Here is a 27494-nt window from a genome sequence, read left to right on the forward strand (position 1 = left end):
ACATTAAAACACCTTCATAGTATTGAGTTTGCATTTAACCGGTCACCTCCCCTTCGTCTACACTGATTTAAGTAGATTTAACAAGTGACGTCACTAAAATGATCATAGATTTTACCTGGATTCACCTTGTCATCTCCTCTCTGTTATCCCATTGGCTGATTTCCACTTCCTCTTCCTATCAGCTACGAGGGCTTCTTCCTGTCGTGCTCTCTGACCCATGGAGGGGCGGAGCTTTGTGCCCCCCAGCACACCAGCAAACAGCAGGTCAGCAAGTACCTGTTTCACCTGGTACTCTGGGATCAGAGGTACGTACCCAATCACAGCCTGTCACAACAGACCTTATAGGCACCTCAAGCAACCTCACAGAGATGTTCACCAATCAGAGTCTATGTATCCTAATATTACATGATGCTTATCATTTAAAAGCAACATAGATATTTGCAATCTAAACTACCACTTCTAACAACATGTACTCATAACGTACACAACGTACACAACATACACAACGTACACAACATACACAACATACACAACGTACACAACATACACAACGTACACAACATACACAACATACACAACATACACAACGTACACAACATACACAACGTACACAACGTACACAACATACACAACATACACAACGTACACAACGTACACAACATACACAACATACACAACATACACAACGTACACAACATACACAACGTACACAACATACACAACATACACAACGTACACATTGGCTTCCTAAAGCATGTTAGGGTTCAAGCCATCCCACTCTAGTACCAGGTGTTCTGTTTGTCCACCTACTGTCCCCTATATGTGTCCACTGGAAAGAGCTGTTGGTCGTGCATGTGGGTGTGTTTATGTGCGGAAGGACATGTGGGTGTGTTTATGTGCGGGAGGACATGTGGGTGTGTTTATGTGTGGGAGGACATGTGGGTGTGTTTATGTGTGGGAAGACATGTGGGTGTGTTTATGTGTGGGAGGACATGTGGGTGTGTTTATGTGTGGGAGGACATGTGGCTGTGTTTATGTGTGGGAGGACATGTGGGTGTGTTTATGTGTGGGAGGACATGTGGCTGTGTTTATGTGTGGGAGGACATGTGGCTGTGTTTATGTGTGGGAGGACATGTGGCTGTGTTTATGTGTGGGAGGACATGTGGGTGTGTTTATGTGTGGGAGGACATGTGGGTGTGTTTATGTGTAGGAGGACATGTGGCTGTGTTTATGTGTGGGAGGACATGTGGGTGTGTTTATGTGTGGGAAGACATGTGGGTGTGTATGTGTGGGAGGACATGTGGCTGTGTTTATGTGTGGGAGGACATGTGGATGTGTTTATGTGTGGGAGGACATGTGGCTGTGTTTATGTGTGGGAGGACATGTTTATGTGTGGGAGGACATGTGGCTGTGTTTATGTGCGGGAGGACATGTGGCTGTGTTTATGTGCGGGAGGACATGTGGGTGTGTTTATGTGTGGGAGGACATGTGGCTGTGTTTATGTGTGGGAGGACATGTGGCTGTGTTTATGTGTGGGAGGACATGTGGTTGTGTTTATGTGTGGGAGGACATGTGGTTGTGTTTATGTGTGGGAGGACATGTGGCTGTGTTTATGTGTGGGAGGACATGTGGCTGTGTTTATGTGTGGGAGGACATGTGGCTGTGTTTATGTGTGGGAGGACATGTGGATGTGTTTATGTGTGGGAGGACATGTGGTTGTGTTTATGTGTGGGAGGACATGTGGCTGTGTTTATGTGTGGGAGGACATGTGGGTTCTTATTGAAGCAGATGGAAGTGTTTCCAGTGGGTTGTTATTTGTGGGTTGTAACTAGTCTCCTTGGCTATGTATGCATATCTATTTTCTGATCTCTGTACCTCCTGGTCCCTGGGGTTATTTTAAAGATACTATTGTTGCAATATTATTTTTGCCTCTATTGTAATAATACTTTTAGTCCTCCGGTATCCGGGTGGATTTATAAAGTGTTGTAGAGAAACATGTTTGGGCAACCCGTGTAGGCTGCCTAATGGTTCCTTCAGATGTGACAACAATTTTGTAAAACCTTGACCCTAAAACAACACTTACCGAGAAGACTGCTTGACAGTGTCCAGCTTGTTGAAGCTTCTTGAGATGGAATAAACACAAATAGGCCTGGCACAAATACCAAACAGGTCATGTTTCATTATGGCTGGAGTACATTGGAGTTTGGACAGGGAGTGCAGCAGGCTACAGCCTTGTAAGGTAGCCTTCCTCAAACTGTTCATGGTTTGTTGGTTGTGTGTAAGTCTTCAATGTACATTTTAGTCTTTTTGTCTGGACGACTCATCTTAAAGTCCTACTCCGTTCTCCTTTTCACCTCATTTATCACCTAATTTCTTTAACAAAAGGTACATCTCAATAGGTGGTCCATGTGTCCTCATGACCTCATGTGTCGTCTGGGCTTCCAAGTGGCACAGCGGTCTAAGGCACTGCATCTCAGTGCTAGAGGCGTCACTACAGACCCTGGTTCGATTGCAGGCTGTATCACAACCGGCCGTGATTGGGAGTCCCATACTGTGGCGCACAATTGGCCCAGCGTCGTTAGGGTTTGGCCAGGGTAGCCCGTCATTGTAAATAAGAATTTGTTCTTAACTGACTTGCCTAGTTAAATGAAGGTTAAAATAAATGACACGGCACAAGTTGGGGGGTGAGCCATTCCTTTTTTGTTCTCTATTGTTCTTCAAGTATCTATTCCGGCACTCCCGCCCATAGTGTACAAACAGGTCCCATAACTGAACATGTTGTCTTAGTTAGCGAAGCATGCTAGCAGGTCCACCAGTGGGGTTTAGCTCAGAACCAATGGTGTTTGTTCATCACACTACTATTTTTAGTTGACTCGATGCTAGCTTTTTTCATGCTAACGAGTCTTTGAAGTTTTAGGATTCCAACAGAGTTCTTAATGTGTTATTCTCTTTCATGTGGGAGACGTGTTGAAAGCACACAGGTCCCATGTGGATGACAGAGGGCTAAATATAAATGGAGGGCTTGTTTACTAGCTCTATAACGTTACTCTGCTGTTCTGTTACAGTGAGGGCTCGTTTACTAGCTCTATAACATTACTCTGCTCTTCAGTTACAGTGAGGGCTCGTTTACTAGCTCTATAACGTTACTCTGCTCTTCAGTTACAGTGAGGGATCGTTTACTAGCTCTATAACGTTACTCTGCTGTTCAGTTACAGTGAGGGCTCGTTTACTAGCTCTATAACGTTACTCTGCTGTTCAGTTACAGTGAGGGCTCGTTTACTAGCTCTATAACGTTACTCTGTTGTTCAGTTACAGTGAGGGATCGTTTACTAGCTCTATAACGTTACTCTGCTGTTCTGTTACAGTGAGGGCTCGTTTACTAGCTCTATAACGTTACTCTGCTGTTCTGTTACAGTGAGGACTCGTTTACTAGCTCTATAACGTTACTCTGCTGTTCAGTTACAGTGAGGAATCGTTTACTAGCTCTATAACGTTACTCTGCTGTTCAGTTACAGTGAGGGATCGTTTACTAGCTCTATAACGTTACTCTGCTGTTCAGTTACAATGAGGGATCGTTTACTAGCTCTATAACGTTACTCTGCTGTTCAGTTACAGTGAGGGATCGTTTACTAGCTCTATAACGTTACTCTGTTGTTCAGTTACAGTGAGGGATCGTTTACTAGCTCTATAACGTTACTCTGCTCTTCAGTTACAATGAGGGATCGTTTACTAGTTCTATAACGTTACTGTTCAGTAGCAGTTACAGTGCCACTCCCAGACTCTCTTCTAAGAAAATGTGTATTTATATTATAGCTACTGCATTTCACAATTCAACTACAACTGAATCTCTCTCTCCCACTCTCTCAACCCCCCACGCATTCTGTCCTTCTCTATTCCTCCTTTCCCCTTCAATCCTTCTCTATATCCTCCTCTCTCATTGCATTTCCCTCCCTCCCTCCCTCCACCCCGCAGGGTGTGTTTCCCAGTGCAGATCAACCAGTTGCCAAGGGAGACCCAGCTGACAGTGACTCTGTGTGCCAGTGCTCTGCCACCCCCTGGAGGAGTGGAAGAGAAGGGTAGTAAGCAGCGCCGCAGCATCGAATCCCTGGGCTGGGTCACCATGCCCCTCTTCAACTTCAGACAGTGAGTATTAGTCCACAGGAGGGTGGGTGGGTGGGTGTGTGTCTGCGATTATGACCATCACCCTCTCCCTCAGCATCCTGACATGTGGGAGGAAGCTACTGGGTCTGTGGCCTTCCACCCCAGGAAGTAACGCTCGCTCCAGCTTCCCCAACTTCAGCCAGCCTGACAGCGTCATCCTGCAGGTAACTGACCTAGTCACACACACACACACACACACACACACACACACACACACACACGGCATATGTGCGCACGCACACACTTTTTTCCTCCTCTTCCTTCCTCTCTTTCTCTTATTTCCCTCTATTTATTTTTCAAGATGTAGTTCCCTATTACCTAGTGTCCTCCTTTTTCACTCCCTCTCTTTTTCTCTATATCCATCTGTTACAGCTTTCCTTCCTTTCCTCTCCGCCCTCCCTCTTCCTCACTCTCTCCGCCCTCTTTCCTCTCCGCCCTCCCTCTTCCTCACTCTCTCCGCCCTCTTTCCTCTCCGCCCTGCCTCTTCCTCACTCTCTCCGCCCTCTTTCCTCTCCGCCCTCCCTCTTCCTCACTCTCTCCGCCCTCTTTCCTCTCCGGACTGGCCTGTTTCAATAAACATACACCGTTGCTCCTGGTTAAAAGAACAGCCTATAAAAGGCTTATTCACAGGCTACAGGTACAGTAGGTTTCCTGCCTCCGTGTCTAACATGAACGCTGTCTGTCTTTAGACACGTTTTAGAGTGGTGGCGCAGATGGGGGTTTGGACTTCCAAAGTGCTCGGTCTGTCTGTATGACCAGAATACTCTCCACACATGTTAAAGCATAGGCAGAGGGACTCTCACACACATTGGTAGTCATGCATGTAGTACACACACTACAACTGCTATCTGCAGAAGGGACCTGAAAGTAGGTCAGTTGGATCTGCTCTGTCCAAAAAACTCACCCTGGATATTAGAGTGCCCTGCTGTCTGTCTGCCCTTCCTTCTGACACACACGTCCTCCTCGCTCTCACTCACTCATTCTCTCTCTCACGCACGTAGACACAGGGTTTCTTCTCAGCAGTATTGTATTGTAAACCCAGTCCCTCATGCAGTGCCAGCCCAGTGTGTAGCAGTGCCAGCTGGCCTGTGGCGCTGGTTCCCAGTTGCTCTTTGTCTCAGTGCTGTGGGCTGCGTTAAAATGGGATCTGTGTGTGTATTCTATTGCAGTCGGTCTCCTCGTTAACGTGGCGACAACATTTGAGGCTTCATACTTCATCACTGATGGCAGAACAACATATGCTTACACACACACACTCCCCCAGCATCGCATAAGACACATCTGGGGCCTGGCATACATCTGTCACTCATTAATCTGAATCTCTCTCTCTCTCACTCTCTCACTCACTCACTCTCACACACACACACTCCCCCAGCATCACATAAGACACATCTGGGGCCTGGCATACATCTGTCACTCATTAATCTGAATCTCTCTCTCTCTCACTCTCTCACTCACTCACTCTCACACACACACACTCCCCCAGCATCACATAAGACACATCTGGGGCCTGGCATACATCTGTCACTCATTAATCTGAATCTCTCTCTCTCTCACTCTCTCACTCACTCACTCTCACACACACACACTCCCCCAGCATCGCATAAGACACATCTGGGGCCTGGCATACATCTGTCACTCATTAATCTGAATCTCTCTCTCACTCTCTCGCTCTCTCGCTCGCTCGCTCACTCACTCACTCACTCACTCACTCACTCACTCACTCACTCACTCACTCACTCACTCACTCACACACACACTGCCCCAACATTGCATAGGACACATCTGGGGCCTGGCATATATCTGTGACTCATTAATTACGAATGTAACCCCCTCTCTCTCACACACACATTTTCTTCTGCACACCGTCAAACATTTCATTGCCAAAACAAACTGACTGGATGATACATAAGAATTGATTTTCTATCTGACCTAGTTTTGGTTATATTCCTCTCGGCCTCCCTTCTTCCTAAAGGCTTTCCCTCAGTGGCCTGCCATGACTTTACATTTCTTCTCTCTTGGCTTTTCATGTTATTTTTCCCCTCCTACTAACCTTGTTAATTCCTCACTTCATTCTGATCCTCTCCTCTCCCCAAATCCCCCCTTCATGTTATTTTCCCCCTCCTACTTTCCTTGTTAATTCCTCACTTCATTCTGTTCCTCTCCTCTCCCCAAATCCCCCCTTCCATTTATCCCATACACCTTGTCCAGTTGCTTTATAACAGTCAGTATTATTACTCTCCATACACACGTTACCTTGTCCAGCTGCTCTATAACAGTGTTGGGAAAATTATGATTAAATGACTGAACGAATAATTTTAAATGGAACTGTAACTAAGTAAACTTATACTCTGTTTTATTATATCTGATTAAAAATATGAGTTCAGACGATGGGATTGTGTGACACAGACAAGGAGTAATTGAAGTTAATGAACACCATTCCAACTAGGAAGAAAGAAGTGGACTGTGTAAACAGATAAGGTCGTTAACCTATGGTTGAACCGACAAAACTCAGCTCTGGGGTTTTTAGATAAGACAGTGAGTGCATTCCTAGGTTTTCTGTTAATTAGAACTGTCAGCTAAGTGGTGATCGATAACGTTGAGGGGTCAAAGTTACCTGGGAGTGTGTTAGTAAGTTAGAATGAACTTTTCACCTCACTTTGTCCCTGTGGAGAGGAGGGGTTTCTGTTAAGCAATGAAATGACGTCATGTTTTGTATATAAACTGTTGATCGTGGTAACGTGGCAGCGTGCTCCGAGAATAAATTCTGTTACCTATTATTGAAAAGACTCCGTCTATTTTATGCAAACAAGAATCTTACAAATTCTCATAAAATAGATTCAATTAATGAAAACACATCGGCATAATTAAATTACAGTAACAAACAGTCAGTATTGTTACTCTCCATACACACATTACCTTGTCCAGCTGCTCTATAACAGTCAGTATTGTTACTCTCCATACACACATTACCTTGTCCAGCTGCTCTATAACAGTCAGTATTGTTACTCTCCATACACACATTACCTTGTCCAGCTGCTCTATAACAGTCAGTATTGATACTCTCCATACACACATTACCTTGTCCAGCTGCTCTATAACAGTCAGTATTGTTACTCTCCATACACACATTACCTTGTCCAGCTGCTCTATAACAGTCAGTATTGTTACTCTCCATACACACATTACCTTGTCCAGTTGCTCTATAACAGTCAGTATTGTTACTCTCCATACACACATTACCTTGTCCAGTTGCTTTATAACAGTCAGTATTGTTACTCTCCATACACACATTACCTTGTCCAGCTGCTCTATAATAGTCAGTATTGTTACTCTCCATACACACATTACCTTGTCCAGTTGCTCTATAACAGTCAGTATTGTTACTCTCCATACACACATTACCTTGTCCAGTTGCTTTATAACAGTCAGTATTGTTACTCTCCATACACACATTACCTTGTCCAGCTGCTCTATAATAGTCAGTATTGTTACTCTCCATACACACATTACCTTGTCCAGCTGCTCAATAACAGTCAGTATTGTTACTCTCCATACACACATTACCTTGTCCAGTTGCTCTATAACAGTCAGTATTGTTACTCTCCATACACACATTACCTTGTCCAGTTGCTTTATAACAGTCAGTATTGTTACTCTCCATACACACATTACCTTGTCCAGCTGCTCTATAATAGTCAGTATTGTTACTCTCCATACACACTTTACCTTGTCCAGTTGCTCTATAACAGTCAGTATTGTTACTCTCCATACACACATTACCTTGTCCAGCTGCTCTATAACAGTCAGTATTGTTACTCTCCATACACACATTACCTTGTCCAGTTGCTCTATACCAGTCAGTATTGTTACTCTCCATACACACATTACCTTGTCCAGCTGCTCTATAACAGTCAGTATTGTTACTCTCCATACACACATTACCTTGTCCAGCTGCTCTATAACAGTCAGTATTGTTACTCTCCATACACACATTACCTTGTCCAGTTGCTCTATAACAGTCAGTATTGTTACTCTCCATACGCACATTACCTTGTCCAGCTGCTCTATAACAGTCAGTATTGTTACTCTCCATACACACATTACCTTGTCCAGTTGCTCTATAACAGTCAGTATTGTTACTCTCCATACACACATTACCTTGTCCAGTTGCTCTATAACAGTCAGTATTGTTACTCTCCATACACACGTTACCTTGTCCAGCTGCTCTATAACTGTCAGTATTGTTACTCTCCATACACACGTTACCTTGTCCAGCTGCTCTATAACAGTCAGTATTGTTACTCTCCATACACACATTACCTTGTCCAGCTGCTCTATAATAGTCAGTATTGTTACTCTCCATACACACATTACCTTGTCCAGCTGCTCTATAACAATCAGTATTGTTACTCTCCATACACACATTACCTTGTCCAGCTGCTCTATAACAGTCAGTATTGTTACTCTCCATACACACGTTACCTTGTCCAGCTGCTCTATAATAGTCAGTATTTTTACTCTCCATACACACATTACCTTGTCCAGTTGCTTTTTAACAGTCAGTATTGTTACTCTCCATACACACATTACCTTGTCCAGTTGCTTTATAACAGTCAGTATTGTTACTCTCCATACACACATTACCTTGTCCAGCTGCTCTATAACAGTCAGTATTGTTACTCTCCATACACACATTACCTTGTCCAGTTGCTTTATAACAGTCAGTATTGTTACTCTCCATACACACATTACCTTGTCCAGTTGCTCTATAACAGTCAGTATTGTTACTCTCCGTACACACGTTACCTTGTCCAGCTGCTCTATAACTGTCAGTATTGTTACTCTCCATACACACGTTACCTTGTCCAGCTGCTCTATAACAGTCAGTATTGTTACTCTCCATACACACATTAGCTTGTCCAGCTGCTCTATAACAGTCAGTATTGTTACTCTCCATATACACATTACCTTGTCCAGCTGCTCAATAACAGTCAGTATTGTTACTCTCCATACAGACATTACCTTGTCCAGTTGCTCTATAACAGTCAGTATTGTTACTCTCCATACACACATTACCTTGTCCAGCTGCTCTATAACAGTCAGTATTGTTACTCTCCATACACACATTACCTTGTCCAGCTGCTCTATAACAGTCAGTATTGTTACTCTCCATACACACATTACCTTGTCCAGCTGCTCTATAACAGTCAGTATTGTTACTCTCCATACACACATTACCTTGTCCAGTTGCTCTATAACAGTCAGTATTGTTACTCTCCATACACACATTACCTTGTCCAGCTGCTCTATAACAGTCAGTATTGTTACTCTCCATACACACGTTACCTTGTCCAGCTGCTCTATAACAGTCAGTATTGTTACTCTCCATACACACGTTACCTTGTCCAGCTGCTCTATAACAGTCAGTATTGTTACTCTCCATACACACATTACCTTGTCCAGCTGCTCTATAACAGTCAGTATTGTTACTCTCCATACACACATTACCTTGTCCAGCTGCTCTATAATAGTCAGTATTGTTACTCTCCATACACACATTACCTTGTCCAGCTGCTCTATAACAGTCAGTATTGTTACTCTCCATACACACATTACCTTGTCCAGCTGCTCTATAATAGTCAGTATTGTTACTCTCCATACACACTTTACCTTGTCCAGTTGCTCTATAACAGTCAGTATTGTTACTCTCCATACACACATTACCTTGTCCAGCTGCTCTATAACAGTCAGTATTGTTACTCTCCATACACACATTACCTTGTCCAGTTGCTCTATACCAGTCAGTATTGTTACTCTCCATACACACATTACCTTGTCCAGCTGCTCTATAACAGTCAGTATTGTTACTCTCCATACACACATTACCTTGTCCAGCTGCTCTATAACAGTCAGTATTGTTACTCTCCATACACACATTACCTTGTCCAGTTGCTCTATAACAGTCAGTATTGTTACTCTCCATACGCACATTACCTTGTCCAGCTGCTCTATAACAGTCAGTATTGTTACTCTCCATACACACATTACCTTGTCCAGTTGCTCTATAACAGTCAGTATTGTTACTCTCCATACACACATTACCTTGTCCAGTTGCTCTATAACAGTCAGTATTGTTACTCTCCATACACACGTTACCTTGTCCAGCTGCTCTATAACTGTCAGTATTGTCACTCTCCATACACACGTTACCTTGTCCAGCTGCTCTATAACAGTCAGTATTGTTACTCTCCATACACACATTACCTTGTCCAGTTGCTCTATAACAGTCAGTATTGTTACTCTCCATACGCACATTACCTTGTCCAGCTGCTCTATAACAGTCAGTATTGTTACTCTCCATACACACATTACCTTGTCCAGTTGCTCTATAACAGTCAGTATTGTTACTCTCCATACACACATTACCTTGTCCAGTTGCTCTATAACAGTCAGTATTGTTACTCTCCATACACACGTTACCTTGTCCAGCTGCTCTATAACTGTCAGTATTGTTACTCTCCATACACACGTTACCTTGTCCAGCTGCTCTATAACAGTCAGTATTGTTACTCTCCATACACACATTACCTTGTCCAGCTGCTCTATAATAGTCAGTATTGTTACTCTCCATACACACATTACCTTGTCCAGCTGCTCTATAACAATCAGTATTGTTACTCTCCATACACACATTACCTTGTCCAGCTGCTCTATAACAGTCAGTATTGTTACTCTCCATACACACGTTACCTTGTCCAGCTGCTCTATAATAGTCAGTATTTTTACTCTCCATACACACATTACCTTGTCCAGTTGCTTTTTAACAGTCAGTATTGTTACTCTCCATACACACATTACCTTGTCCAGTTGCTTTATAACAGTCAGTATTGTTACTCTCCATACACACATTACCTTGTCCAGCTGCTCTATAACAGTCAGTATTGTTACTCTCCATACACACATTACCTTGTCCAGTTGCTTTATAACAGTCAGTATTGTTACTCTCCATACACACATTACCTTGTCCAGTTGCTCTATAACAGTCAGTATTGTTACTCTCCGTACACACGTTACCTTGTCCAGCTGCTCTATAACTGTCAGTATTGTTACTCTCCATACACACGTTACCTTGTCCAGCTGCTCTATAACAGTCAGTATTGTTACTCTCCATACACACATTAGCTTGTCCAGCTGCTCTATAACAGTCAGTATTGTTACTCTCCATATACACATTACCTTGTCCAGCTGCTCAATAACAGTCAGTATTGTTACTCTCCATACACACATTACCTTGTCCAGTTGCTCTATAACAGTCAGTATTGTTACTCTCCATACACACATTACCTTGTCCAGCTGCTCTATAACAGTCAGTATTGTTACTCTCCATACACACATTACCTTGTCCAGCTGCTCTATAACAGTCAGTATTGTTACTCTCCATACACACATTACCTTGTCCAGCTGCTCTATAACAGTCAGTATTGTTACTCTCCATACACACATTACCTTGTCCAGCTGCTCTATAATAGTCAGTATTGTTACTCTCCATACACACATTACCTTGTCCAGCTGCTCTATAACAATCAGTATTGTTACTCTCCATACACACATTACCTTGTCCAGCTGCTCTATAACAGTCAGTATTGTTACTCTCCATACACACGTTACCTTGTCCAGCTGCTCTATAATAGTCAGTATTTTTACTCTCCATACACACATTACCTTGTCCAGTTGCTTTATAACAGTCAGTATTGTTACTCTCCATACACACATTACCTTGTCCAGCTGCTCTATAACAGTCAGTATTGTTACTCTCCATACACACATTACCTTGTCCAGTTGCTTTATAACAGTCAGTATTGTTACTCTCCATACACACATTACCTTGTCCAGCTGCTCTATAACAGTCAGTATTGTTACTCTCCATACACACGTTACCTTGTCCAGCTGCTCTATAACAGTCAGTATTGTTACTCTCCATACACACGTTACCTTGTCCAGTTGCTCTATAACAGTCAGTATTGTTACTCTCCATACACACATTACCTTGTCCAGCTGCTCTATAACAGTCAGTATTGTTACTCTCCATACACACGTTACCTTGTCCAGCTGCTCTATAACAGTCAGTATTGTTACTCTCCATACACACATTACCTTGTCCAGCTGCTCTATAACAGTCAGTATTGTTACTCTCCATACACACATTACCTTGTCCAGTTGCTCTATAACAGTCAGTATTGTTACTCTCCATACACACATTACCTTGTCCAGTTGCTCTATAACAGTCAGTATTGTTACTCTCCATACACACATTACCTTGTCCAGCTGCTCTATAACAGTCAGTATTGTTACTCTCCATACACACGTTACCTTGTCCAGCTGCTCTATAACAGTCAGTATTGTTACTCTCCATACACACGTTACCTTGTCCAGCTGCTCTATAACAGTCAGTATTGTTACTCTCCATACACACATTACCTTGTCCAGCTGCTCTATAACAGTCAGTATTGTTACTCTCCATACACACATTACATTGTCCAGCTGCTCTATAATAGTCAGTATTGTTACTCTCCATACACACATTACCTTGTCCAGCTGCTCTATAACAGTCAGTATTGTTACTCTCCATACACACATTACCTTGTCCAGCTGCTCTATAATAGTCAGTATTGTTACTCTCCATACACACTTTACCTTGTCCAGTTGCTCTATAACAGTCAGTATTGTTACTCTCCATACACACATTACCTTGTCCAGCTGCTCTATAACAGTCAGTATTGTTACTCTCCATACACACATTACCTTGTCCAGTTGCTCTATACCAGTCAGTATTGTTACTCTCCATACACACATTACCTTGTCCAGCTGCTCTATAACAGTCAGTATTGTTACTCTCCATACACACATTACCTTGTCCAGCTGCTCTATAACAGTCAGTATTGTTACTCTCCATACACACATTACCTTGTCCAGTTGCTCTATAACAGTCAGTATTGTTACTCTCCATACGCACATTACCTTGTCCAGCTGCTCTATAACAGTCAGTATTGTTACTCTCCATACACACATTACCTTGTCCAGTTGCTCTATAACAGTCAGTATTGTTACTCTCCATACACACGTTACCTTGTCCAGTTGCTCTATAACAGTCAGTATTGTTACTCTCCATACACACGTTACCTTGTCCAGCTGCTCTATAACTGTCAGTATTGTTACTCTCCATACACACGTTACCTTGTCCAGCTGCTCTATAACAGTCAGTATTGTTACTCTCCATACACACATTAGCTTGTCCAGCTGCTCTATAACAGTCAGTATTGTTACTCTCCATATACACATTACCTTGTCCAGCTGCTCAATAACAGTCAGTATTGTTACTCTCCATACACACATTACCTTGTCCAGTTGCTCTATAACAGTCAGTATTGTTACTCTCCATACACACATTACCTTGTCCAGCTGCTCTATAACAGTCAGTATTGTTACTCTCCATACACACATTACCTTGTCCAGCTGCTCTATAACAGTCAGTATTGTTACTCTCCATACACACATTACCTTGTCCAGCTGCTCTATAATAGTCAGTATTGTTACTCTCCATACACACATTACCTTGTCCAGCTGCTCTATAACAATCAGTATTGTTACTCTCCATACACACATTACCTTGTCCAGCTGCTCTATAACAGTCAGTATTGTTACTCTCCATACACACGTTACCTTGTCCAGCTGCTCTATAATAGTCAGTATTTTTACTCTCCATACACACATTACCTTGTCCAGTTGCTTTATAACAGTCAGTATTGTTACTCTCCATACACACATTACCTTGTCCAGTTGCTTTATAACAGTCAGTATTGTTACTCTCCATACACACATTACCTTGTCCAGCTGCTCTATAACAGTCAGTATTGTTTCTCTCCATACACACATTACCTTGTCCAGTTGCTTTATAACAGTCAGTATTGTTACTCTCCATACACACGTTACCTTGTCCAGCTGCTCTATAACAGTCAGTATTGTTACTCTCCATACACACGTTACCTTGTCCAGCTGCTCTATAACAGTCAGTATTGTTACTCTCCATACACACGTTACCTTGTCCAGCTGCTCTATAACAGTCAGTATTGTTACTCTCCATACACACGTTACCTTGTCCAGTTGCTCTATAACAGTCAGTATTGTTACTCTCCATACACACATTACCTTGTCCAGCTGCTCTATAACAGTCAGTATTGTTACTCTCCATACACACGTTACCTTGTCCAGCTGCTCTATAACAGTCAGTATTGTTACTCTCCATACACACATTACCTTGTCCAGCTGCTCTATAACAGTCAGTATTGTTACTCTCCATACACACATTACCTTGTCCAGTTGCTCTATAACAGTCAGTATTGTTACTCTCCATACACACATTACCTTGTCCAGCTGCTCTATAACAGTCAGTATTGTTACTCTCCATACACACGTTACCTTGTCCAGCTGCTCTATAACAGTCAGTATTGTTACTCTCCATACACACATTACCTTGTCCAGCTGCTCTATAACAGTCAGTATTGTTACTCTCCATACACACATTACCTTGTCCAGCTGCTCTATAACAGTCAGTATTGTTACTCTCCATACACACATTACCTTGTCCAGCTGCTCTATAACAGTCAGTATTGTTACTCTCCATACACACATTACCTTGTCCAGCTGCTCTATAACAGTCAGTATTGTTACTCTCCATACACACTTTACCTTGTCCAGCTGCTCTATAACAGTCAGTATTGTTACTCTCCATACACACTTTACCTTGTCCAGCTGCTCTATAACAGTCAGTATTGTTACTCTCCATACACACATTACCTTGTCCAGCTGCTCTATAACAGTCAGTATTGTTACTCTCCATACACACATTACCTTGTCCAGCTGCTCTATAACAGTCAGTATTGTTACTCTCCATACACACTTTACCTTGTCCAGCTGCTCTATAACAGTCAGTATTGTTACTCTCCATACACACATTACCTTGTCCAGCTGCTCTATAACAGTCAGTATTGTTACTCTCCATACACACATTACCTTGTCCAGCTGCTCTATAACAGTCAGTATTGTTACTCTCCATACGCACATTACCTTGTCCAGCTGCTCTATAACAGTCAGTATTGTTACTCTCCATACACACATTACCTTGTCCAGCTGCTCTATAACAGTCAGTATTGTTACTCTCCATACTCGATGTGTATTGCGTGTTTTCATATCTGTGAGAGTAACAATGATTATAAATCAAAACATATTTAGTTATTGAAGTATGTTTGCCTCATCACAACACTTCATGCAGAATATTGGTGTTGTTGTTAGTGACCTCTGACCTCTTTCTCTAGGTGGACTTCCCAACGTCGTCATTTGAGGTGCACTTCAGTACCCCCCCTCCTGCAGAGTTCAGTCCCCAGTATGACTTCTCCAGACTGGACCAGCACAGCCAGAGACAACTACAGGACGTTCTGCACAAGAAGTCACTTTTCTGGTGAGACAATTATTCTGGCTGGCTGGCCGTCTGGCTGGCTGTCTGTCTGGCTGGCCATCTGGCTGGCTGTCTGGCTGGCCGTCTGTCTGGCTGGCTGTTTGGCTGACTTGCCGTCTGTCCATCAGTCTCGCTCTCTATCACGCTACCTTTCTACTCTCTTTCCATGAGATGACAGAACAGTCCTGTCAGACTAACATAGTCATCCACTTCATCACTTCAAGTCACTCTTACACTGCATTAGAACAGTAAGAGTTGTTGTGTACTGTATGTTCCTGTGCAAGTGTGCAAACCTAACATCGAAGCATTCAGCTGTATAAGTTCTTCAAGGGTGTTAATGGGTTCGTAATGGACAGAACAGGAAGAGAGACATGATATGTGGGCAGTGTGGTGCTCTGGGGATGGTATTGGGAGGGGGGATGGGGAAAGAGGAGGGGGTTTTAGTTGATGTCATAGCAGCAGCTGGTGGTGAATCTGCCCCAGATTATATTATACACCCATCCTTTCTCCTCTCCCCTCTATTCTCCCCATCCCCCTTTCTCTCCCCCCTTCTCTCCTCTCTTGTCCCCTGTGTGTCTGTGTGTGTGTGTGTGTGTGTGGGGGGGGGGGGGGTGGGGGGGGGTTACTTTCCTTGTGGGTATCAGAAGTCCTCAAAAGGATAGTAAAACAAGGGAAAACCAGACAAGTGAGGACATTTCGCCAGTCCCCAAAAGGAAAAAAGCTATTTTAGCGTTACAATTAGAGTTAGGAGTTCTGTTTAAGTTATGGGTTTAAGGTTAAGTTATGGGTTTAAGGTTAAGGGGTGGGTTTAAGGTTAGGAAAACAGGACTTTGAATGAGAATAAATGTTTTGGTCCCCACAGTGTAGTGTTTAATCCATTAGACGTTGTCATAGTTTATGATCTTTCTTGTGTGTTGTAAGAGAGATAAACGAACCATGTTTATCTTGGACCAGTGTTTTGATGTTTACTTCCAAGCATGATTCTGTAAATGGGCTTTGGAGCGTGCCTTTGAAAGATGGAAGGGAATGTGCTCTTTGTGTTTTGATGTTTGTTCAATGTTTGCTTTGTGCCTTTCCCTCTACTCTCTTGACCTCTAAATAACCAGGAATGTCTTAATGTCAACCTATGAGGCTTTTGACTAGAATGTGCACTAGGGCTGGACGATATGGCCAAAATATCATATCACAGTATTTTTCAAATTTATGACGGTATTTCATGTTTTTGAATAATACAAGTTTTAAATGTGCTTGTGTGTGACCCAAGGGTGGTAACACATACATTGTAAGTGATATTGATGGGTCTTTCTCCATTCTGGTTGTTTTATACTGTTCAATTAAACTTCAACCAATTTTTTTCTGCATTTTCATCCATTTCTGCATTTCCTGCGCTAATTTAAGGTCATTAATTTAAGGTCATTTCCCCACGTAGGGCTGTGTGATATGGGCAAAAAAATCTAGGCCTTATTTTTTACCGAATGTTGCAGTTTAACCAAAACATGCTTAGTTAAGACAAACTAACTGTTTTCAGATGTAGGAAACACAAACTAATAGTGTTAGTCTGTGGGGCGGGACTAGGTCTGTGGGGCGGGACTAGGTCTGTGGGGCGGGACTAGGTCTGTGTGGCGGGACTAGGTCTGTGGGGCAGGACTAGGTCTGTGGGGCGGGACTAGGTCTGTGGGGCGGGACTAGGTCTGTGGGGCGGGACTAGGTCTGTGTGGAAAGCGGCATGGAGCGAGAGCAGAGAGAGGTGACTCAAGTAGCGGAGTAAACTATAAAAATGGACATTCCACACAGTGTATCACATTTAACAAGTGAAACATTCAAATACCGTTATAGAAGGCAAACTAAAAACCAAAACTGGTCCGTGCATCAATATCGGTATAAAGGAAAATACGGTATACCTCCCAGCCCCAATGTGCACACATTCAAAAACTTCTACAATGATGATTAATGGTCAGGATCAGTTTAATATTATATTGAAAAACACTAGATTTATCATTGCTGATGAATAATTCATTAAAGAAAAGTATTTCCATCCAATATCAGGCTCCAAGCAGGAAGTTGATCAGATGAGCTCATCCAATAGCAACAACTGTTGTCCAGCTGGATAAACCAATCCCAACAATGACACAGTATATTCAGCCAATGGAAACAACCTTACCAAGGATAACCCATCCAATAGTAACAAAGACAAGTATTTTTCTAGCCCTCTGCTCTATGTGTTTCTGCTAGAGCTTTTGGAGAACAGAAACCTGTGTCTGTTGATTGAGACAAGGATACAAACATACACATATGAACCTGTGTCTGTTGATTGAGACAAGGATACAAACATACACATATGAACCTGTGTCTGTTGATTGAGACAAGGATACAAACATACACACATTAACCTGTGTCTGTTGATTGAGACAAGGATACAAACATACACACATTAACCTGTGTCTGTTGATTGAGACAAGGATACAAACATACACATTAACCTGTGTCTGTTGATTGAGACAAGGATACAAACATACACACATTAACCTGTGTCTGTTGATTGAGACAAGGATACAAATATACACATATGAACCTGTGTCTGTTGATTGAGACAAGGATACAAACATACACATATGAACCTGTGTCTGTTGATTGAGACAAGGATACACATATGAACCTGTGTCTGTTGATTGAGACAGGGATACAAACATACACATATGAACCTGTGTCTGTTGATTGAGACAAGGATACAAACATACACATATGAACCTGTGTCTGTTGATTGAGACAGGGATACAAACATACACATATTCCACTAGATTCCACAGCCACAAAGTCAAAATAGGCTGAAATTCCTGAAAAGAGAATCTTTGTCCATGATAAACACGGGTGAAATTAGCGGAACAGAGAGGTTTGTCCGATAGTTTCCATTTACGAGAGAGGAGACTTCACTTCCTTTCTTCACACAAAGGTAATCACAATTGTTAACGACATTCCCCCAGAAGTAAAACAGGAAATGACAAACTTTCCCAAAATTATTTTACTTCTGGGTAACCTAGATTATCTATCTCTTTATTACAGTGGAGAGAGGCCATCTAATGCTGCTGAGAGCAACACCAAAATATACAGTATTTCTCCCTTTATTTCCAACTGTTTCACTCTTTTTACCCCTCCCTTCTCTCTATATTCCCCTCTCTTTCCCCCACTCTCAAGCTCAATATTAATGTCAGTTTAAATTTATTCTCTCTCTCTGTGTCTCTCTCTCTCTCTCTCTCTGTCTCTCTCTCTCTCTCTCTCTCTCTCTCTCTCTCTGTCTCTCTCTCTCTGTGTCTCTGTGTCTCTCTCTGTGTCTCTGTGTGTCTCTCTCTCTCTCTGTGTCTCTGTGTTTCTCTCTCTGTGTCTCTCTCTCTCTGTGTGTGTCTCTCTCTCTGTGTGTATCTCTCTCTCTGTCTCTCTCTCTCTCTCTCTCTCTCTCTCTCTCTGTCTCTCTCTCTCTGTGTCTCTGTGTCTCTCTCTGTGTCTCTGTGTGTCTCTCTCTCTCTCTGTGTCTCTGTGTTTCTCTCTCTGTGTCTCTCTCTCTCTGTGTGTGTCTCTCTCTCTGTGTGTATCTCTCTCTCTCTCTCTGTCTCTCTCTCTCTCTGTGTCTCTCTCTCTCTCTGTCTCTCTCTCTCTCTCTCTCTCTCTCTCTCTCTCTGTCTCTCTCTCTCTGTGTCTCTGTGTCTCTCTCTGTGTCTCTGTGTGTCTCTCTCTCTCTCTGTGTCTCTGTGTTTCTCTCTCTGTGTCTCTCTCTCTCTGTGTGTGTCTCTCTCTCTGTGTGTATCTCTCTCTCTCTCTGTCTCTCTCTCTTTGTGTGTCTCTCTGTCTCTCTCTCTCTCTGTGTCTCTCTCTGTGTGTCTCTCTCTCTCTCTGTGTCTCTCTGTCTGTCCAGGTTGACTCCAGAGGACAAGCGTCTGTTGTGGGAGAAGCGTTCGTTCTGCCAGTCAGAGAGTGGTGCCCTGCCCCTGGTGCTGGCTAGTGCCCCCCGCTGGGAGTGGGCATGTCTGTCAGATATCTATGCCCTGCTCCGCCAGTGGGCATGTCTCAACCACCACCACGCACTGGGCCTGCTGCATGCCACGTAAGGGGACTGTGTGTTTGCATGTGTGCATGTGGTTGCCAGGCAATGGTTTCTGGGGCAACACTTGCCAGTGAAACGGTCACTGGGCAATTGTCGCCAGAAGACCTGTGGTCACAATTCAACCTTGTCATGATATGTCCAGGCTGGAGGTGTTCGTGTGGACCACAGACATGCTGGCAGTTTGGGGTCATGGTCAGAGGTGGGGGTGGACCTGACAGGCTTAGAATCCTGTTCTGGAATATACAGTGCCTTGCGAAAGTATTCGGCCCCCTTGAACTTTGCGACCTTTTGCCACATTTCAGGCTTCAAACATAAAGATATAAATCTGTATTTTTTTGTGAAGAATCAACAACAAGTGGGACACAATCATGAAGTGGAACGACATTTATTGGATATTTCAAACTTTTTTAACAAATCAAAAACTGAAAAATTGGGCGTGCAAAATTATTCAGCCCCTTTACTTTCAGTGCAGCAAACTCTCTCTAGAAGTTCAGTGAGGATCTCTGAATGATCCAATGTTGACCTAAATGACTAATGATGATAAATACAATCCACCTGTGTGTAATCAAGTCTCCGTATAAATGCACCTGCACTGTGTCTCAGAGGTCTGTTAAAATCATGAAGAACAAGGAACACACCAGGCAGGTCCGAGATACTGTTGTGAAGAAGTTTAAAGCCGGATTTGGATACAAAAAGATTTCCCAAGCTTTAAACATCCCAAGGAGCACTGTGCAAGCGATAATATAAATACCATGAGTTCACAACCAGCATGGCAACATACATGACATGACATCACATGCATCATCCTCTTTTAAAAATGACAGTTCAGTGATTAATGAGGTCCAAGCATTTGTTTGATCTCTCAGATATTTATTTATTTTGGATTGAAACAATGTAATAATATAAAGCCAAATGTATTGAATGTGTGTTAGGTTCCCTGATCAGGAGCTGAGGCATACTGCAGTACAGTGGATGGACTCTATCTCTGACCCTGAGCTGCTGGACTTCCTACCACAGCTGGTGCAGGTAACACTGTACCAATGCCTTATGATTACCATACAAACACCTCATTAGAGGGCTTTGTGGAGCATCTAACCAACTCTCTCAATCGGTCTCTCTCACCCTCACGCTCTCTCGCAGGCTCTGAAATATGAGTGTTACCTGGACAGCCCGTTGGTGCGTTTCCTGCTACGGAGAGCCATAGGGGACATGCGCATTGCACACTATCTCTTCTGGTGAGACTTACACACATATCAGCTCATGCATCAAGACACACTCAGCTTTCCTTTTGTCTTCACACACAACCTGATGTAGGCTCACAGACACACACAACCTGATGTAGGCTCACAGACACACACAACCTGATGTAGGCTCACAGACACACACAACCTGATGTAGGCTCACAGACACACACAAACCTGATGTAGGCTCACAGACACACACAACCTGATGTAGGCTCACAGACACACACAAACCTGATGTATGCTCACAGACACACACAACCTGATGTAGGCTCACAGACACACACAACCTGATGTAGGCTCACAGATACACACAACCTGATGTAGGCTCACAGACACACACAACCTGATGTAGGCTCACAGACACACACAACCTGATGTAGGCTCACAGACACACACAACCTGATGTAGGCTCACAGACACACACAACCTGATGTAGGCTCACAGACACACACAACCTGATGTAGGCTCACAGACACACACAACCTGATGTAGGCTCACAGACACACACAACCTGATGTAGGCTCACAGACACACACAACCTCATGTAGGCTCACAGACACACACAACCTCATGTAGGCTCACAGACACACACAACTAAAAAGTAAAGTACAGCGTTCCATACATGACACTGCTATAATGTAGGACAATGTCATTGATGCTTTGTCTTCAGTAGGGCAAACATGTTTCCACCTGCTGGACAGATTGGGAAATACTTCAACAAACTCACTGGATGATGAATAAAAAATATTCTTAAAAATGAGTTAACACGATTACATCAGGGCCCATATTCATAAGAAGTAGGATTGCTGATCTAGGATCAGGACCACCCTGTTAACCATTATGATTTAAAGGCTAAACTGATGCTAGAGGAGCACTGGGAGATGTTTCATGAATACTGGGCCTGAACACAAAGTACACATTTGTCAAATACTCACATGAATAAATGTACACAGTACTGCACAGTGGACCACATGAACAATAGTCAGATACATTTCCTCTCTCCCAGGTTGTTGAAGGACTCTCTGCAGGACAGTCAGTTCAGTGGGAGGTACCAGCACCTGTTAGCAGGCCTGCTGTGCTGTGTGGGTCGGGGTCTCCGAGAGGAGTTTGACAGGCAGTGCTGGCTGATCACCATCCTGGCTAAAGTAGCCCAACGTGTCCGGGACACCTCTCCCTCCAGCAGACAGGCCATCCTTCGAGAGGGACTGGAGGAGGTCAGGCAGTTCTTCTCAGTCAGTAGCAGCTGCCGTCTCCCCCTTAACCCTGGCATGCTGGTCAAAGCCATCAACATACAGGTACTTGCTTGTGTTAGTGTACGTGCGTGTGTGTGTGTGTTTGCTCCTGTGTGTTTTACTGTGTGTGTGTGTTTGCTCCTGTGTGTTTGCTCCTGTGTGTTTGCTCCTGTGTGTGTGTGTGTGTGTGTGTGTGTTTTCCTCCCGTCTGTATGTGAGCTCATGTCTGTGTGTGATCTCTGTCTCCAGTTGTGTTCCTACTTCAACTCCAACGCCGTGCCCCTCAAACTGTCCTTCCAGAACCTGGATCCTCTGGGAGACAACATCAATGTCATCTTCAAAGTAAACATTTCAAACACCACTGAATCAGAGAGCCACTTAAGACTAATGAGATGCAGCCACTGTTGTGCACATTTAACTCTACTGAATCAACAAACCACTTAAATGTGCCTTTCTGAACCCTTGTTGACCTTCGACCTCTGTGACCGCTGTATCTTCTGACCTCTGCTCTCAAGTCAGGTGACGACCTGCGCCAGGACATGCTGACGCTGCAGATCATCCGCATCATGAACAAAATCTGGATCCAGGAGGGGCTAGACATGAGGACGGTCATCTTCAGATGTTTTTCTACCGGACGAGGCAGAGGTAAGGAGGGAGGGGGAGAGAGCGAAAGGTTCCTGTTTTGATTGATTTAATAAAGTGAGTTAGGTCTACTCTATACCAAATTAGCATACCCCCTGAGTCTCTTCCCTGTTTTACTTCTGGTAGTTGGGTGGATGGGACTACCAGCGCTCTGTGGGTCCATCTCCTCTTTACCATGTTTCTTGTAGGTTGACAATGTCTCTAGGATGACAATGTGTGTATTTCTGATTTCTTTGGGGAAAGTAGAATAAGCTTTTTCAGGCACTCCATTGAGTGCTGTGGCCTGCCTTTCCTGCTGTGCTCTAATGTCATTTAGAATGTCATTATCAAATCAAATGTTATTTGTCACATGCGTCAAATACAACAAGTGTAGACTTCACCGTGAAATGTTTACTTACAAGCCCTTAACCAACAGTGTAGACTTCACCGTGAAATGTTCACTTACAAGCCCTTAACCAACAGTGTAGACTTTACCGTGAAATGGTTACTTACAAGCCCTTAACCAACAGTGTAGACTTCACCGTGAAATGTTCACTTACAAGCCCTTAACCAACAGTGTAGACTTTACCGTGAAATGTTCACTTACAAGCCCTTAACCAACAGTGTAGACTTCACCGTGAAATGTTCACTTACAAGCCCTTAACCAACAGTGTAGACTTCACTGTGAAATGTTTACTTACAAGCCCTTAACCAACAGTGTAGACTTTACTGTGAAATGCTGACTTACAAGCCCTTAACCAACAGTGTAGACTTTACTGTGAAATGCTTACTTACAAGCCCTTAACCAACAGTGTAGACTTCACCGTGAAATGTTTACTTACAAGCCCTTAACCAACAGTGCAGTTCAAGAAGAAAATATTTACAATTTAGACTCAAATTAAAAAGTAGCACAATAAGAATAACGAGGCTAAATACAGGGGGCACCGGTACCAAGTCAGTGTGTGGGGTACAAGCTAGTTGAGGTAATCTGTATGTAGGTGGGGGCGAATTGACTATGCATAGGTAACAAACAAACAGCGAGTGTACAAAAGGGAGGGGGGGGGGTCAATATTACATTTTCCAGTGGCGATTTTATTAATGGTTCAGCAGTCTTATGGCTTGGTGGTAGAAGTTGGTGAGGAGCCTTTTGGTCCTAATTTTCCTTTCTCATGAAGCCATCTATTTTGTGAAGTGCACCAGTCCCTCCTGCAGCAAAGCACCCCCACAACATGATGCTGCCACCCCTGTGCTTCATGGTTGGGATGGTGTCTTCGGCTTGCAAGCCTCCCCCTTTTCCTCTTAACATAACGATGGTCATTATGGCCAAACAGTTCTGTTTTTGTTTCATCAGACCAGAGGAAATTTCTCCAAAAAGTACAATATTTGTCCCCGTGTGCAGTTCAAACCATAGTCTGGCTTTTTTATGGTGTTTTGGAGGAGTGGCTTCTTCCTTGCTGAGGGGCCTTTCAGGTTATGTCGATATATGACTAATTTTACTGTGGATATAGATACTTTTGTACCTGTTTCCTCCAGCATCTTCACAAGGTCCTTTGCTGTTGTTCTGGGATTGATTTCCACTTTTCGCACCAAGGTACGTTCATCTCTAGGAGACAGAACGCGTCTCCTTCCTGAGCGGTATGCCGGCTGCGTGGTCCCATGGTCTTTATACTTTCGTACTATTGTTTGTACAGATGAACGTGGTACCTTCAGGCATTTGGAAATTGCTCCCAAGGATGTACCAGGTCAACCATTTTTTTCTGAGGTCTTGGCTGATTTCTTTTGATTTTCCCATTATGTCAAGCAAAGAGGCACTGAGTTTGAAGCTAGGCCTTGAAATACATCAATAGGTACACCTCCAATTGACTCAAATTATGTCAATTAGCCTATCAGAAGCTTCTAAAGCCATGACATACTTTTCTGGAATTTTCCAAGCTGTTTAAAGGCACAGTCAACTTAGTGCATGTAAACCTCTGACCCACTGGAATTGTGATACAGTGAAATAATCTGTCTGTAAACAATTGTTGAAAAAATGACTTGTGTCATGCACGAAGTAGATGTCCTCACTGACTTGCCAAAACTATAGTTTGTTAACAAGACATTTGTGGAGTGATTGAAAAACACGTTTTATGTGGTGTATGTGTCTCTCTCTCCTCTCTTTCTCGTCTCTCTCACTCATTCTCAGGTATGGTGGAGATGATTCCCCAGGCTGAGACTCTGAGGAAGATCCAGGGGGAACATGGAGTGACTGGTTCCTTTAAGGACCGCCCCCTGGCTGACTGGCTACAGAAACACAACCCCACAGAGGACGAGTATGAGAAGGTACAGTCAGACACATGCGCACGCATGCACAAACTATCACTCACTCAAGCACACACACACCCACTCGCCCACTCTCTCAACCTCACACCAACACACTCTCGTCGTACATACGTTGACCTGTAACCTCTGACCCTGTGCTGTGTCCTGCTAGGCTGTGGAGAACTTTATCTACTCTTGCGCAGGCTGCTGCGTGGCCACCTACATCCTGGGTATCTGTGACCGTCACAACGACAATATCATGCTAAAGACCAGCGGTCACATGTTCCACATCGACTTTGGCAAGTTTTTAGGACACGCCCAGATGTTTGGCAACATCAAACGGTGAGCCCGGGAGGGCGCTGTGAAATGTATACCCAACTTCAATTTCAAATCTCGATGTAGTCCCTATTGCGAGGACAGAGGAACGCAACTTTTACCACTGTCTTTGTTTTTGGTTTAGTCTTTTTCTGATTGGCAGGCAGACCGATGGTTCTGTTCCTGTTGGAAGAGACCAATAGCCCTGTGTTCTGATTGGTATTTATCTGTGTGTATTTGTGATTGGCAGGGACCGTGCTCCATTTGTGTTCACCTCTGACATGGCCTATGTCATCAACGGAGGAGACAAACCTTCCAGTCGTTTCCATGACTTTGTGGACCTGTGCTGTGAGGCCTACAACCTCATCCGCAAACACACACACCTCTTCCTCAACCTACTGGGACTGGTACGTATACATACACACGTGTGTGAGTGTGTGCGTGTGTGTGTGTGTGTGCGTGTGTGTGTGTGCGTGCGTGTGTGTGTGTACGAACGCACACACACTGATGTCTTCCTTTGTGTCCTGTATAGATGTTGTCGTGTGGCATTCCTGAGCTGTCAGACCTGGATGATCTGAAGTATGTCTACGACGCCTTGAGACCTCACGAGTCTGAGGCTGACGCTACAATGTACTTCACCAGGTACACGCACACAGTATATTCTATATATTTTTTATTTAACTTGGCATGTCAGTTAAGAACACATTCTTATTTATAATGACAGCCTAGGAACAGTGGGTTAACTGCCTTGTTCAGCTGCAAAACAACAGATTTTTACCTTGTCAGCTCTGGGATTCGATCTAGCAACCTTTCGGTTACTGGCCCAACGCTCTAACCACTAGGCTACCCGCTGCCCCTATATAGACTTACAGTATAAACCATACAGGCATAGACTGTGTGATCTCTTGTCTGACTCCTCTCACTTTCTCTCTCTTTGTCCCTCCTCTCTCTGTCCCTCTCTAGGTTGATAGAGTCCAGTCTGGGCAGTGTTGCAACTAAGTTGAACTTCTTCATCCATAACTTGGCCCAGATGAAGTTTGCCTCATCCGAGGAGCATCCTGTCCTCTCCTTTGCCCCTCGGGTTTACACCCTAAAGACTGATGGACTCATCCGCAACCTCTTTGTCTGCCGACACATACGAACGTACAGCTCCAGCAAAGGATACGTACGTCTACATGTACACCTACAGACCTCGTAAATGAAACCTATGTGTAAATCTACACTTCCATGTTCATATAGGCCCAGCAAGGGATATGTCCACTAGACTACATACGCACATACAGCCCCAGCAAATGATTCAAGAATACGTAAGGCCACAGTCACACAATATACTACGTATACACACACAGCCTCAGAAAATGAATGCTATGTAAGTCTACAGTTAGCTACACACAACATGCACCTACACTTTAGTATAAGCCCAGCAACAAATACAAAAGACAAACTGTCTCTCCCTAACCCTAACCCACAGCCTTCGTAAAGGATGTATCACGTAAGGCTGGAGTCATGTAAGATCAACTGTATAGTGTGTGTGTGTCTCTCCCCACAGGCATTTGTGGTGAAGGTGGAGCGAGAGGGCCAGCAGGGGTCAGTGTTGGTCCAGAGGAGCTTTGAGGAGTTCTATGAACTACACAGTAAACTACGCCTCGTCTTCCCCTCATCCAAACTACCCAGGTAACACACACACACACACTGACAGGATGTACTTTGCTATAAAGAGCTGTAACCCAAATCTGCTCGTTGGGCTCTCAACGATTATCGATGGCGTTGACCAGCTCAATTATTGTAATTCTTAATCGATAATAGAGGTGGATAGTTTGAAGAAATAACAAAGTCTCTCTCACTTGGTTAGAAGGCTTTTGAGCAGTTATTCAAATGACAGGCTATTCACTGCAGTTTACAGACTAGACTAGAGTTTTGTTACTCACTTAAAAACAATAATAACATTCTTCATTACATTGTGTTGTAGCCTAGGTAGAATACATTTCTTGTCCCTAAAAAACTGAAACAAT

The 27494-nt window shown here is 43.5% G+C and overlaps 1 protein-coding gene across 1 annotated transcript in view; it reads left to right on the plus strand.

Annotated features, from left to right (window-relative positions):
- LOC115117971 (phosphatidylinositol 4-phosphate 3-kinase C2 domain-containing subunit beta-like) overlaps positions 1-27494 on the plus strand; it is a 93511-nt gene that overhangs the window by 51748 nt on the left and 14269 nt on the right. Inside the window, 16 exon segments of the mRNA XM_065002726.1 lie at positions 183-305; positions 3973-4143; positions 4217-4325; positions 15537-15679; positions 19584-19772; positions 20705-20798; positions 20913-21007; positions 22023-22311; positions 22498-22590; positions 22764-22893; positions 25052-25188; positions 25340-25509; positions 25733-25889; positions 26015-26124; positions 26446-26647; positions 27032-27156. Of these exon segments, the coding sequence (XP_064858798.1) occupies positions 183-305; positions 3973-4143; positions 4217-4325; positions 15537-15679; positions 19584-19772; positions 20705-20798; positions 20913-21007; positions 22023-22311; positions 22498-22590; positions 22764-22893; positions 25052-25188; positions 25340-25509; positions 25733-25889; positions 26015-26124; positions 26446-26647; positions 27032-27156 (2337 nt within the window).

This window comes from Oncorhynchus nerka, linkage group LG2 (assembly GCF_034236695.1).
Source record: "Oncorhynchus nerka isolate Pitt River linkage group LG2, Oner_Uvic_2.0, whole genome shotgun sequence".
Classification (NCBI taxonomy): domain Eukaryota; kingdom Metazoa; phylum Chordata; class Actinopteri; order Salmoniformes; family Salmonidae; genus Oncorhynchus; species Oncorhynchus nerka.